Here is a 15,122-nt window from a genome sequence, read left to right as displayed (position 1 = left end):
CAGACAAAATTGGTCACTCACTCCATGGCTGCTTGTGGGACATTCCTGTGCGTAAATTGGCTCCCGCATTCACCAACACAACGCACAGTCACTACGTTTCACAGTAAAATCCTGTGAAATGCTTTGAGGTGTGTCTTCGATATGAAAAGGCACAGTGTCCTCTGTTTGGTGAGCTGGTAACTAGAAGGCATATGCTTAATTTCCAAAAAACAAAGAGTTAGGAGGACACTCAATGCCTAAAACACAGCTGAAAGATGGATCTATAATAGTGTTTAAAAGGGAACTGGGCAAATAATCTAAACAAGGCAGCGAAGAGCCAGGCCATAAATGAGAGGCCGCGACCTCCTCCTGTAAAATGCTATGAATCACCAATTCTCCCTCACTTCACGGCTCCCAGATTTGCCTGGGGATTCACATCAAACAAAGCATTTGATAGAGAGATTGGCCATCACAAAGCACCTTTTCACCAATTGAGATCAGCGTGCAGCACAGATAAAGGGCAGAATTACATTGAGGCAGAGGATCGGACGGTCTCTGCACAAACTGGGCTTCAACACACAAAGCGTTTAATCTCGAGTCTGTGCAAGAAGCAGAGTTGCAGTTTTAGCCCATTGGCTGAGAAATCTGCACTGCTGTCTGAGCTCAAGCCACACATTTCTACAATCTCCAAACCACACAAGCACACAAAGCTACGTCTCAGATACTGAACTTTTATCCATTAGAACAGGGTTCTCAAAGTTTGTCAAAGTCAACTACACTAAGCCAAGAGAAAAAAAAACTTTCCCAGTTCATTAACACAACAGAAAGAACCGTAAACCCATACTCCACAACAACTTGCATTTATATAGCGTCCTTCACTAGGGGTAGCGTCCCAGAGTGCTTGACAGTGGCAGAGTCTGACACCGAGCCAGGGAGTGACGTAGGGGGAGGTGGCTGTAAGCACGATCAAAAAGGAAGGTCTTTAGGCAGAATTTGAAGGTGGGGAGGAAGGGGCGAGGTGGAGGGATTGAAGGGGAGAGAGAGTTCCAGAGTTTCGGGGCACAGCGGCTGAAGGCATGGCCACCAATGGTGGACAAACAGGAGGCCGGAGCCAGCTGAGCAGAGGCAGTGGGTGGGGGAGTGGGGGGGTAAGCAGATCGGATAGCTAGGGAGGGGAGAGGGCATGAAAGGATTTGAAAACGAGTGAGAGAATCTTGAAATCGATCCGGTCAGTAATTGGGAGCCAGGGGAGCCTGGCAAGGACTGGTGTGATGCGTGTACGGAGTTTTGTGCGGGTGAGCACCCGGGTGATACTCTACAGGAATACCAACAACAAAGTAGAAGAACTCTGATCATTACAGTTAAGGATGGTCCAACCTTCTGGCAGTGGAGGGCCGGTGACCGGATCCGAGAAACGTCCGCGGGCCACATAAGCAATATTTTCCCACAACTACCTGTGTTTTTACTCAGGTTCAGAGTCCTGTAGTGTTAGAATTGCAAAATGTGCAACAATACCTTTTTAAAATACTCCCGGCGCACCTCTTTTTGTCATTTTGCGCGCTGCGAATTACATTTACACGGCACCTTTCACGTCGGGAGGATGTCCCAAGGTGCTGGACAGTCAGGGATTGGGACGCAATCTGGGTTTTGGGATCAGGAGCGGTGAAGGGCAGGGAGGGTAGGGGTAGGAGGGTGGCCGAAGCCACGATCGAAGAGGAGGATCTTGACACGTGCTTTGAAGGAGGCAAGGGAGGAAGCAAGGTGAAGGAACTGTGGGATGGAGTTCCGAAGGTTGGGGGCAGAGAAACTGAAGGCCCAACCGCTGATGGTGGAGGGGTGTTGGGGGATGGCAGGGGACGTGAAGCAGGCCAGAGCCTGCTGAGCGGAGGGAGTGGACAGGTACAACAAGGTTGTACGAGAGTGGGGGGAAAGAGGAGTGGGAGATAAAACAATGGAAATGGTTTGCCACCTGCTGGACATCCCGGAGGTACAATAAGAGTGTGAGCGTCCGAAGCACCAAATCTACTTCTCAAAGCACCCTGTGTGCTATCCCACCACTCTGCAGCAGCCAAAACCAACCCGCACAAACACTCCAGCAAATAACACTACCAAACAACCACAGACCATGTCAGTACAATATCCAGCAGTCCAGCCATCAGTGGAGAAGTGAGTTGTCTCCTTGCTGTACAAAGTACAGTAAACCTCACATAAGTCGTATAAGTTGGGACCACACATTTCATACAGCTTATGCAAAGTATGAGTTACGTGAAACTTGCATAAGTCATATCATATACGACTTTTGTAAAGTTACGCATAAGTCAGATGTTATGTCTTACACACAACAAATACACAGGTACTGAACTGGCTGTAAAATTGAGTGAAAATTTCTATGCCATGTTTAATCCACGTATACTAAAGCTATGGGAGCCCATTCTTTCCATATACAGTACTGCCCAGTACTGGCATGAACATTTTCTTCTTGTTCTTGATGAGGTAATCATTCAAACTCAATCTGTGGTTTCAAATCAAATTAGCAGCCAATGTCCTTCTTTTTCATTTCCAAACAAATCTGGGGATCTTGTGATCAATTCCTTCAAACACATGGAGGCACATGTGTGGAAGACCAGGAATAGCAGATCCAAGGATTAGTGCGGACGAAAATGAACAAACGCTCCGAGGGACAAAGTTTTACATGCTACTGGATGAGGAGAGAGGTTGTCTGAGGTGGGAGGAGGTCAGGAGTGAGCAAAGGGAATGTTGAGGATTCTGTAGTTTCCTTTGGGAAGTGTCACAGCTAAGCTTTTCCCCAAAGATGCCCAGGTCCTAGGTTCCGCTGCTCTGAGGAGGGCGCGTGTTTGATGGGCAAATTGACTTTTCAGGGCCCTGGGACGTCCTCACTATATGAAATGTCATTTCTTATGTTGTTCTCAGCTTCCAAGTTTTATGCTCTAATAATAATCTTTACAGAACAGCACTTTTCATGTTGGGAGGACTTTACAGAATATGTTGCAAGTGTAGTGACTGTGTATTTTGTGGGCAAATGTGGCGGGCAGTTTATGCACAGCGACATCCCACAAACAGCCATGAAGGTCCCCACAAGGTTCACCGTGTTCACAGTCCTGTGAAGCACTTTGAAGCGTCCTTCCACCATAAAAGCATCAATTGACTAATATTAATGAAGTGAAAACAAGAGGAATGAAGCCTGGTGGGGTAGATAGTGCCAGCAAATGGTTAAGGAAGAGGCTGGGGAGGAGCTTCGCTCAGTGTCATACAAACTGAAAGTGATCCCCCCTCATTCCAGCTTGCTTTCTCCATTTTGGTGGTTGAAGGCATTGGGGAAAGAGGAGCCGGCTTTATTCCTGGACCTGAGCTGGCCTGAGCCCTGGAGAGCAGCTAGATTTCCAACTCACTGCAGTTACCACATTCAGGCATGCAGCAAAGAATTCCCATTACAAACAACATGTTGGTCAAGGGTCAGCAACCATGTCATTCAGCCAATTTGGGAGGATGGGAGGGAGAAAGAAGTGTTCAGGATCTGCAGCCAGGCTGTTGTAATGTAACTAGGCTGACACCCCAGGCAGTGAAAGGCAATGCTGCATTAGTGAAGCAGCTAACTTTCAGATGGTGCTCCCTCCCTTGCCTCCTTCAAGACACGTTTCAAGGCCCTCCTCTTCAACCATGCCTTCGGCCACCCTCCTACCCTCCGCCCTCCCTGCCCTCCACCCCTCCTGATCCCAACCCCCAGCTCGGTTCCAAATCCCTGACTGTCCAGCGCCTTGGGACCTTCTCCCGACGTGGAAGGCACAATACACATATAATGTGTTGTTGTCGTCTGCCTGTTCAGATGGGCTTTAAAATTCCGTGATTTATTGGAAAAGGGAAGGGAGTTTTCTCCAAGCGTCCTGGTCAACATCCCTCTCAATGAGGGAAAGAAACGCAAAGTGGGATTAATACAAACAGGGGTGGTTTGGAGATCGAGTGGCTCAGACACCATGATCCCCTTTTGTCCAGATATTGTCTGCTTCTATGAATGGGACAGTCATACCCCATGGCTGTTTGTGGGGGGCGGACCTGTTGTGCACACGACTTCTCTACAAGATGAAACAGACACCATATAGAACAACAATTGTCAGATGCTTCAGAGTTCTAGGCACTATAAAAATGGATGTTTTCTTTTCTTCCTAACTCTCTTGTTCTGTGCAAAACGTACCATTCCCACATCAGATCTCTGGTCAAAAGCAATTATACTAAACTGTAAAACAGTAATTAATTTTCTGATGCCTTCCCTCCTCCTAAGGCACATTTGTACAGTTAATTACCGATGCCTTTGCTAATGTTAGAGGGGTTTGCAGAAAACTGAACACGTTTGAAAAATTAAATTCAATTTAATTTAGATTTAATGCAGCCATATAGCAGCATTCAATTAAATTGAATTAAATAAATCATTCCAGAACATAAATGATGCCAGCTTACGCACTTGAATTTATGCTTTTTACAAGCATTCGTTAGTGGGCGAAGGCTTACGCAAGGTAATTTCAAACATTGCTGCAAGTAAAGTGGGGATTGTTAACATAAACACAGAATTGTTGACTCCTGGTGGCTGAGTGGTTAAAGATATGAGTGTGCAGCCAAGAACCAGGCCTAGTACAAGCCTTACTGAGGGCAGCGTTGTGATTTGATCATTCAAAACCCTTGAATGTGCGATATCAAGTCACCACGCTTGCCAAGATTTTGCTGTGACGTGTAGTGACTGTGTAGTTGTAGGCGACCTAGATAAGCAACGAGACAAGCACCTTAGCAGTAAACCTGCTCACGTTATAGGGAGAAAGATTTGAAAGTGGGATTAAATAGAAAAGGGTGTCTTAGAAAACTAGACAGCAGCACAGACATGGTGGGTGGAATTGCCTTCTTCTGTACTGAATGTTTCTGTGTCTTTAGGATAGGAACTGTGGCCATTTTAAAACGCCAGCACTACAGATCGCAATGTTGAGATGGGATGAGATCAGGCGACTGAGGCCAAATAGGAAATCGATGCTGCTGTGGAGCTGAGCCAAAGCCTGAAGCGGCTGCTGGAGGCCAGGGCAGCTGGACACTGAGAGGCACAGACAGACAAGAGTACGGCTTTAGGCCACCATCACTTTCTTTTCAAGGAAAACGGTCAACCTGAAAATCACCATTGTGTTGTGGGCTGTGCATGTGTCCCCTGCCACCCTCTGCACAGGCAGGTTAACCCTGATGTAGATCAAATCAATATCCCTCACTCAGGTGGACGTTAGCAATCCCATGACTTCATTCAAAAAGAGTTTCTTACTGTGTCTTGGCCTACAATTCTCCAGATAAATCAGTCATCCTTACTGTCAGCAAATTGGTTGCTACGTTTGCTTATAAAAACAGTCACTACGTGTGACAATCATTACTGTAAAGCATTTTGAGATTGTGCAACGTGATAAGATACTACAGTAAAACTCGCATAAGGCTTATCTTTATAAATTGTATAATCATCATACATCCACCCAAGTCCCATTCGGTTTCCTATCAAAACCACTTAGATTCCTTTGCACTACTCGTATTAATCACCTACTAACTCATAACGTCAACCCCCCTACCCTCTATTAAAGTGAGTTTCAGGTCGATGACACTTTCCTCTCTCCATAGATGCTGCCTGACCTGCTGAGCGCTCCCAGACACTTCTCTTGAAAAGGGTTAATGTATATGTTTAGGAGTGTAAACAGCACCTGTTGACAAGCAAATAGCTGAGAAGTGATAAACAAGCCGATCAGGTTTAAGTGAGTGTTTAACAAAAGCACTCAGCAAATGAGCTGGACATGCCTGAGAGCTGTGAGGTGGGGCGGGAGAGCGTTCCCAGGGCCCCAGGGCCCCTGAGCTGTCCGCAGCACGTTCCCCACAGGAAAGCCGACACTGATGAACCCAGCGCTGAGCTGCAGCCAAGTATGTGAACTTTTCGCACACAGTGCAGGGACTAAACCAGCAGAACTAAAAGCAAGGCACTGAAAGTGAGATGGGAGAACGTAATGATTTACAGTTTGGGGGGGGGGCCGATTGCATTTGTGTTAATTACCTCAACGAGTTTAAAACGTTCCAATGATAGAACCATATAAAGTCATTGCATGCACGGCGTACATCAAACCGCTGCTACTTAGGAGTCAGTTTGGCTCAGTTGGTAGCACTCTCGCCTCTGGGTCACAAAGTCATGGATTCAAATCCTAAATTGGGACTTGAGTTGACAGTACAGGCTCCACTGCAGTACTGGGGGAGCCCTGCATTAGGCTGAGGCACCGACATTCAGATGAGACATTATCATAGAATCATAGAATATTAAGCAATGAAGGAGGCCATTCTGCCCATCGCGCCTAAGCCGTCTCTTTGAAAGAGCTACCCAATCAGTCCCACTCCCCCGCTCTTTCCCCATACCCCTGCAATTTTTTCCTTTTCAAGTACCTATCCAATTCCCTTTTGAAAGTTGTTATTGAATCTGCTTGCACAAGCCTTTCAGGCAGCGTATTCCAGACCGTAACAAGTCTCTGTGTAAAAAAAAAAGTCTCCTTGTCTCCTCTTTGGTTCTTTTGCCAATTATCTTAAATCTATGTCCTCTGGTTAACAACCCACCTACCAGTGGAAACAGTTTCTCACTATCTACTCTATCAAAACCCTTCATAATTTTGAACACCTCTATTAAATCTCCCCATAACCTTCTCTGCTCTAAGGAGAACAATCCCAGCTTCTCTAGACTCTCCACATAAATAAGTCCCTCATCCCTGTATAATATATATACTACGTATAATGTACCAATCCTGCACTCTGTGTAAGCCAGGCAAGGAATATATTCTCCCGTCTGCTTTCCTGGTCAGATTGAAACAATGCTGATGCAGCACTCTCCCTCACACTGCAGCCAGCAATAGTGCAGAGCTCGAGAGGCTGGGAAAGGTTTCTCCTCCTGGGGTGAGGCAGATGTGCAGCTCAATACTGGGGAGAGGGGAAATACCAAGGATGCTCCCTGTTTCCCTCCTTAGGCGGAGGGAAAGGGACCAATTTGTTTGAATATATCAATAGCGCTGCCCCAAACACAGTTCTGTAATTGGCAGAAACCAAGGCGAGCAGAGTGGGATAAAGCTATCGATGGCCTGAGCGGCGCTTATAACAGCCTCGTGCTCGCGCTCGCCCTGTAACAGCCTCGTGCTCGCGCTCGCCCTGTAACAGCCTCGTGCTCGCGCTCGCCCTGTAACAGCCTCGTGCTCGCCCTGTAGCAGCCTCGTGCTCGCACTCGCCCTGAAACAGCCTCGTGCTCGCGCTCGCCCTGTAACAGCCTCGTGCTCGCGCTCACCCTGTAACAGCCTCGTGCTCGCGCTCGCCCTGTAACAGCCTCGTGCTCGCCCTGTAACAGCCTCGTGCTCGCACTCGCCCTGAAACAGCCTCGTGCTCGCGCTCGCCCTGTAACAGCCTCGTGCTCGCGCTCACCCTGTAACAGCCTCGTGCTCGCCCTGTAACAGCCTCGTGCTCGCACTCGCCCTGAAACAGCCTCGTGCTCGCGCTCGCCCTGAAACAGCCTCGTGCTCGCGCTCACCCTGTAACAGCCTCGTGCTCGCTCTGTAACAGCCTCGTGCTCGCCCTGTAACAGCCTCGTGCTCGCACTCGCCCTGTAACAGCCTCGTGCTCGCACTCGCTCTGTGGCTCGGGATCCTACCCCCTCGCCCACAATATATACAGTCAATTCACTTTATACTATATTCTGTGAAGCACTTTGAGACGTCTCGAAAACCTGTTAAGGCACTATATTAAATGCAAAGATTATTATTATTAAAATATCTCAAAGCACTTTACAATAATTAGTTATGCCTAGTGATTTTTTTGTAGGCAAATGTGAGATATTTTTTCACAGGGTAAGGACCCACAGGAAGGGAATGATCAATTTCTCTGCAGGATTGTTGACCAGGATCCTGGGAGAAACTTTCTTCTTGTCCCATAGCGTGAAGGGATGTTCAGCACACACCTAGATAGGAACTGTTTAATGCTCCCCCTCTACTTCACAGAGGGTCACAGCCCAGACTGGCAGCTCCAACCCTGAATGTTTCCATCCACAACAGTCTCATAGGTTGTGCAAGGGAGTGAAAGCACTCCCACTGAGCCTACACTTTACAGTAAATCCTGTGACGCATTCTGAGATACCCAGGTTTTAGGCTGGCTCAGTCAGGAACACTCTCACCTCTTAGTCAAAATGTTGTGGGTTCAAACCAAATGTTGGGTCTCACGGACTAGGTTGACTATCCAAAGCAGTTTTGGGGCTCGCTGTATTGTTGGGGATACCGTCCTCCGAATAAGACCATTAAACCAAGGGCCCCTTCAGGTGGACACTTAAAATTCCATGGCACTATTGACCAATAAACCCCCAGATAAACCACTTACATCATGCCTGTCCCCCTGCAACTAGTCAGTCACTACACTTTATAGTAAAATCCCGTGAAGGCCTTTGATGGCATGATAAGGCTATATCGATGTGATATATCAAATGCAAGGATTAGCCTGACATCACTAAAGCGAGCTTGGTCAGCTAGCAATGCTATGCCAGGCAGTTATCTGGCAGTCAGGCGGGCATGGCACGCCTTTTTTGAGTGGCGAGAGCTACGGAGGAGGCAATAAAGAGAGAGTGACAGGACAAACCCAACCCCAGCCACAGGTTTCCTGATCGACATTCTCCTGGCCAAGACGTCACCCAGATCAGTACAAAGGGCCAGTGCGGTGCAACCCACTCCATTAATGCCGCAAAATAGTCGATTTAGCTTGTTTAATACTCTGTAGTGGTTATTAGTAATTGAATTTCCTTTTCATTAACCACTATCTGCAGGCAATACACTGGCGGCTATGACCTCTTTATGTCAGCAAACGTTCAAATCCATTCGGAGTAATTCAACTTTTTTTTCATAGAGAGAGAGTGAGAGAGAGAGCAAGAGAGAGCGAGGAAGGAATGGAGCAATGGCTGGCGTTTAGTTATGGAAAAGGATGAGGTTTGATGTGGATTGTGAAGGAGTTTCTAATTGATTAAGCACCGCAATTACAGCAGGCGGTAACTCAGGGAAATGGCTGTGGCCCTCCGCACTCACACACTTCTCCTTATTTAAAGCAATCCAATTTGCGAGGATAATTATATATTAGCCTTTTATCTGCGATTGGAAATGAAAACAGGGGTGGAGCAAGCCCCCCCCCCCACCCCCCCACTTCAGAGTGCCAGCACGTTATTGCTGCAAATTACTTGGTATCTGTCTCCTTTCACATCAAAAGAAAATTGGCCAATCAATTACCAGCCGGGAGAGAAACCGCCACACAAAGAGGGGCAATGTTGCCCTCTGCTAGAGCAGTCTGTTACTGCAGCTTCCTGGCACTTCCTCCTAATCACGACTCGTTCTCTTATCAGCAAAGGACATCAACAACAACAACCTGCATTTATATTGTGCCCTTCACGTGGGGTAGCGTCACAGAGCGCTTGACAGTGGTGTAGTCTGACACTGAGCCAGGGGGAGAGGGAGGGGCGAGGTGACTGTAAGCACCATCAGAAAGGTCTTTAGGCAGGATTTGAAAGTAGGGAGGTAGGGCGTAAGGATTGATGGAGAGAGTTCCAAAGCGTACTGGCTGAAGGCACAGCCATCGATGGTGGAGCAGGGGACGAGGGACAAACAGGAGGCCGGAGCCAGCCGAGCACAGGCAGCGGGTGGTGGAGGGGGGGTGAACAGATTGGATAGGTAGCGAGGTCCCAGGGCATGAAGGCATTTGAAAACGAGTAAGCGGATCTTGAAATCGATCACTTAAAACAGTGTACAACACGCCTGCACCCACACCCTCCATTTCCTCAACTACGACTGGAGGTACTGCGAAGAAATTTCAAATTAACAGATTATTCCAGCAGAAGGCACTTGTGTTTTAAAAAAACGCCATCACCTTAATAACCCCTGTACAACATGGAGTCTTTTACACAGGATAACGTCAAAGCCTTTACAGTGTGGATTTCTGATGCGAAGCTAGGAAGAGAGAGGCGGGTTGAGGATGGTACCTGATGGCATGATCGAAGTGAGGGAAGGAGGGTGCAAGGCACAGCTATTCAGAGAGAGAGAGAAAAAGAGTGCCACAGAGTTTGGGTTAGGTGTCAAAATGGTGTGAGGCATGCAGGGGGCCTAGGTTTGAGAAGTGGAGGGTGTGAGAGGGAGAATGGAGGTGTGGAGAGGGGAGGGTGTCAGAGGGAGAATGGAGGAGAGGCCAGAGGGAGAGGAGAGAATGAGAGGGAGAATGGAGGAGGGGGCAGAGGGAGAGGAGAGTGTGAGAGGGAGAATGGGGGAGAGGGCAGAGGGAGAATGTGAGAATGGAAGAGAGGGCAGAGGGAGAGTGTGAGAATGGAAGAGAGGGCAGAGGGAGAGTGTGAGAGGAAGAATGGAGGAGAGGGCAGAGGGAGAGGAGAGTGTGAGAGGGAAAATGGAGGTGGGGAGAGGGAGGACATGAAAGGGAGAATGGAGGTGGGGAGAGGGATGGTGTGAGAGGGAGAACAGAGGTGGGGAGAGGAGGTTGTGAGAGGAAGAATGAAGGTGTGGGAGAGGGAGGGTGTCAAAGGGAGACTGGAGATGGAGGAGAGCAAGGGTGTGAGAGAGAGAGTGAGAGAGAGAGAGAATGAGGGTATGGGAGAGGAGGGTCTGAGAGGGAGAATGGAGGTGGGGGAGAGGGAGGGTATGAGATGCCTTCTTTCTGAGATTTTCAAAGTGAATACAGAAACACTGACCAGCCACTGCCTCAGTTATAAAATAATAATCCTTGCTTTGATCCAGGAGGACATCTCAAAGTGCTTCACTATAAAATGTAGTGACTGCAGGCAAACATTTTGGGGGATCGTTGTCCACGACACCAGGAGAGAGAGACTCCCTTCTCTTTTCCAGCAGTGCCATGAGATCTTTGACATTCACCTGAACAGGCAGACAGGGCCTCAGTTAACATCGTATCTGAAGGACGACATGTCCAACGATGCAGCACTCCCTTGATGTCACGCTAAACTGTTGAGTTCAAAATTCTCGTCCTCGCCTTCAAGGCGCTCCACCACCATGCTCTTTCCCATCTCTGTGACCTGCTAACATCAAATCAACCTGTCTGATCCCTCCACTCAGCAGGCTCCTCGTCCCCCGCCCGGCCCGCCGCACCATCAGCGGTCAGGCCTTCAGTCTCTCCGTCCCCACCCTTTGGAACTCCATCCCAGTCACTTCGCCTTGCTCCCTGGTCTCCTTGAAGGTCTATCTCAAGACCCTCCTCTTTGAGCGCGCTTTCGGTCATCCTCCTACCCTTACTCTCCCTGCCCTCCACCCACCCTGATCCTAACCCCTGCTCGGCTCCAAATCTCTGACCGTCCAGCACCTTGGGACATCCTCCCTACGTGAAAGGTGCTATATACATGTCATTTGTTACCGTTGTTGCTTGTGGAGTTCAAAGGATAAGGCCTACAGATCTAAACTCAGAACCACTTGAGTAGTCGCAGGGCAGATGAAGGAGGCCTACCTTGCTTGGCATTGGTGTGTGGCGCTGAGGCGGGCAGCCTCCGCAGCCTGTGCTTGCTGATCTGCACCAGGCCCTTCCCAGGCGTCCTCACAATCAGTGGCCACCGCCCGTGGCTGTTGTAAGTCCTCTTGACGAGCAGGTAGCGGCTTTTGGAGATGACCTGGTTAGTCAAGCTGAGCTTCCTCTCAGTCGGCGAGCTTCAAACCAAAGGCACCAACATCAACAATGTACTCACAAACCAGGACCTTAAGCCCATCTCATCTCAGCCTCTCAGAGCGCTGTACCTCCTGCTATCCTCCCAGCACAACAACCAACTCTTTTATAGGAATCTTAGCCTCCTGGCCTCAATCCCTCTCCCCTCCCCGTTCACCCCCTCCCAACCCTTCCCTTCCATGATCCCCCCCTCCCCTCGTCCTCCTCCCCTCCACACTAACCACCTCCCACCTTGCTCACCCCCAGGTAAAAATCAGTAAAATCGACTGTGAGACACTGCAAATTGGCTGCTATGTTTGCCTACAAAACACAGTTGCTACACTTTACAGTAAAATCTTGAAACGCTTTGAGACATCTCAACAAGGTGATAAGCACTAATCAAATTCAATGATCATCATTGGTAAAATCACCTTATCAAAGCTTCAGCCACTGGGTCCCAAACTCTCTCCCCAATTCGCTTTGCTTTGCCCTTCTTTCTTTGCCTTCAAAACCTCTCTTTGCCCATGCCTTTGCTCAACACCACTACATTCTCTTTCCTCTCCTCCCGTGCTGCTCTCCAGCCGTGACTGCTGTGAGAATGTGCAGTATAAGTCTTGTTGTAGCCACCGACAAGGAGACTGTAACTATGAGCTTCAAATCCCTTTGTGGAGTCCTGTAACTCAGTGGTTAGAGCACTCACTTTGCAAGCGAGAGACCTGGGTTTCGATTCCCGGCAGGGTGAAACCTTGGGCAAGTTTCCTAACTCCACACGCCTGATAATAATCCCTCAAAAAAAACCAATAATAAATTGGTCATTTCAATCCATGACTCTTTGTGGGGACACTGCTGTGCGCAATTGGCTGCTGTATTTTGCCCACAAATATACGGTCAATTTACTTTAGTCTATTCTGTGAAGCGTTTTGAGACGTCTAGAAGACGTGAAAAGCGCTATATCAAATGCAAGGATTATTATTATGACCTCCCTAACTATCCGATCTGCTTACCCTCCCACTCCACCACACACATCTCCGGCCTCCTGTTTGTCCCTCGTCACCTCCTCTCCACCATTGGTGGCCATGCCTTCAGCCACTGCTCCCCGAAACTCTAGCCCCTCATTCCCTCTGCCGTGCTCCCTCAACTCCCTTCCCACTTTCAAATCCCTCTAAAGATCTTTTTTGATCGTGCTTACGGTCACCTTCCCCTTGGCTTGACCTCGGACTCTGCCATTAGTCAAGCACTCCAGGACACTAACCTGGGTGAAGGACACTATGCAAACACAAGCTGTCGTTGTGTTCAGACCTACCTCAGTGCTGCCTTCCTGCGGATAATTTTGGTCTTGCTCTTCAGTCTATAGTGGGAAGTTGCTGCCCCCCACACAGCCTTCCTCACACAGTCAGCGCTGCTTTCAACCTTCCTCACAGCTGCTGGACTTGTCCGTCTCCCCGACATCTGCGTGCTCGAGAGTTCAGACTTCCAGCGATATGCAGACTTTGTTGGCGAGGCGGGCTCATTCATCTCCACAGCTTTCCAGCGGTATTTGTTTGCTGTGACTCCTTTCTTGTGAGGACACCCAGCCTTCTTATGTCTTCCCACTGATCTGCACTCTGGGCTTGGATGTGTGACAGCGTTGCCTCCCACAACCACACATTTTGGGCTTTTAGCTGCTTTGGCAGTGACTGATTTACGGTTGGCCTGGCCTGATCGGGCAGAGTTTGAAACCCAAACATACTTTGCCTTTCGGCCCTTGCTGGCTCGGCTACAAACCGGCGTGGTCGTCCTTTGTTTTTTAAGTGATTTAAGGGCCGAGGAGGTTTTCGGTGTCAGAGGGCCTGTGCCAGCACAGGGCATGCGTGAGGTACTAGGTAAGGCTGGGCCTGGGGTAGCAGGTGGGCTTGGCTCTGAGGTTTCCTGAGAACCACGACGATTAGAAAGCCCCCCACCATCTGACGCCTTCTGCCACGTATATCTGGACTCTTTACCTGTGGAGGAAGCGGTTGGCATGTGGCCAGTGGAGTGTGATGTGTTGGTACGCTTGCCTGTCCCCGGAGTGTGGGAAAGCCTGCCCGTGACGTGGCTCCTCTGTGCTCTGCCCCTACAGGTTTCTTTCACAGCGTGGCTTGGCACAGCCACAGTCTGAGCCTCACCAGGGTCACGGACAGTGGGCGTGCAGTATTTGACAGAAGCACTCAACTCTGTCCTATTCACCAACTCGGCGGACACTTGGCTTTCTAAATCGGCTGCCAGCCTGTCGGCCTCCGGCATGCTGGGGGGCTGGGCCGAGAGGGATGACTTCCCCGAGCAGTGCCGCGATAGCCCTTTCCCACACGCCCTCCTTCTGGCCATTTTCACTTCATTCAGCTTCTCCTTCATGGCCAGCAGTTTGTCCTTCTTCACAGCCAGTTCTGAGTTCAGGGTCTGTAGGAAGCGAGCCTTGCCAGCTCTGTGTGAGCTGGCTTCTCCCTGCCCCTGCTTGGCAAGCACCTTCGCTGCACACTTGCCGGCACTGTTCAGCTGCGGCCTGGCAGTGAGCATCTCCTGACCCTGAGAGAGATTGGTAGACGGTCGGTCATTGCTCTCCATCCCAACACTCTTGTTGACCAGCGAGTACTTGCTCCTCCAGGCGTTGCTGCCTTGAGAGGCCTGTTGTGCTGGGAGCCTCTGGGAGCCAACGGAGCTGGATGGAGCATTGCCAGCAGCCCAGGCGCTCTGTCCCGGGGGCCTGCAGCTTGCCGCTGTGGCTGCAGGCATGTTCCCATGGGTGTTCTTATGGTTAGTTATAAGATCTGCAGGAGATGAAAAAACAAACAGACCAGGAATAATCAATAATAATCCTTGCATTGCATATTAGTTCCTATAACCTCAAAACAGCTCAGAGAGCTTCAGAGATATTTCGCATGTATTTGTACGGCAAGATCCCACAAACAGCCAGGTGAATTTTTAACATTAAGCGATCCAGGTCGCTACTCGCATGAAATATATAAATATAAGTTGCTGTGTATAGATTTGCTGTTGCGTTCACCAACAAAATACACAGTCACTACATATTACAGTAAATCGTCTGAAGCACTTTGAGACATTTTGACAAGTTGAGGATTCAAACCTGCGCTTGTCGGATGTTAAAAGATCAACTTGTGACTATTTTTTTTTTGAAGTGGCTCCAAGCTGACATGTTTGGCAACGGATGTCCGAATCGAGTCTGCCCTCCGGGTCGGTCTCTAGTCCAATTCTTAGTCCACAGTATTCGAAGGCACGGCTGATGCTCATCGTTAGGGAGTCCTGTAGCTCAGTGGTTAGAGCACTCGCTTTGCAAGCGAGAGACCTGAGTTCAATTCCAGGCAGAGGGTGAAACCTTGGGCAAGTTTCCTTACTCCACACAGAGCCTAATAATAATCCCTCCAAAACCAAAAACA

At 49.1% G+C, this 15,122-nt stretch overlaps 1 protein-coding gene across 1 annotated transcript in view; it reads right to left on the bottom strand.

Annotated features, from left to right (window-relative positions):
- zc3h3 (zinc finger CCCH-type containing 3) overlaps positions 1-15,122 on the bottom strand; it is a 70,382-nt gene that overhangs the window by 52,872 nt on the left and 2,388 nt on the right. The window contains exons 2-3 of the mRNA XM_007901182.2: positions 13,016-14,495; positions 11,521-11,717 (exon numbers count right to left, since the gene is read on the bottom strand). Coding sequence (XP_007899373.1) covers positions 11,521-11,717; positions 13,016-14,495 — 1,677 coding nt within the window. The remainder of the gene's footprint in view (positions 1-11,520; positions 11,718-13,015; positions 14,496-15,122) is intronic.

Source organism: Callorhinchus milii, unplaced genomic scaffold (genome assembly GCF_018977255.1).
Source record: "Callorhinchus milii isolate IMCB2004 unplaced genomic scaffold, IMCB_Cmil_1.0 Scaffold2, whole genome shotgun sequence".
Classification (NCBI taxonomy): domain Eukaryota; kingdom Metazoa; phylum Chordata; class Chondrichthyes; order Chimaeriformes; family Callorhinchidae; genus Callorhinchus; species Callorhinchus milii.
Note: the sequence above shows the minus strand (reverse complement) of the source record. Positions and strands in the feature narration are given on the sequence as shown.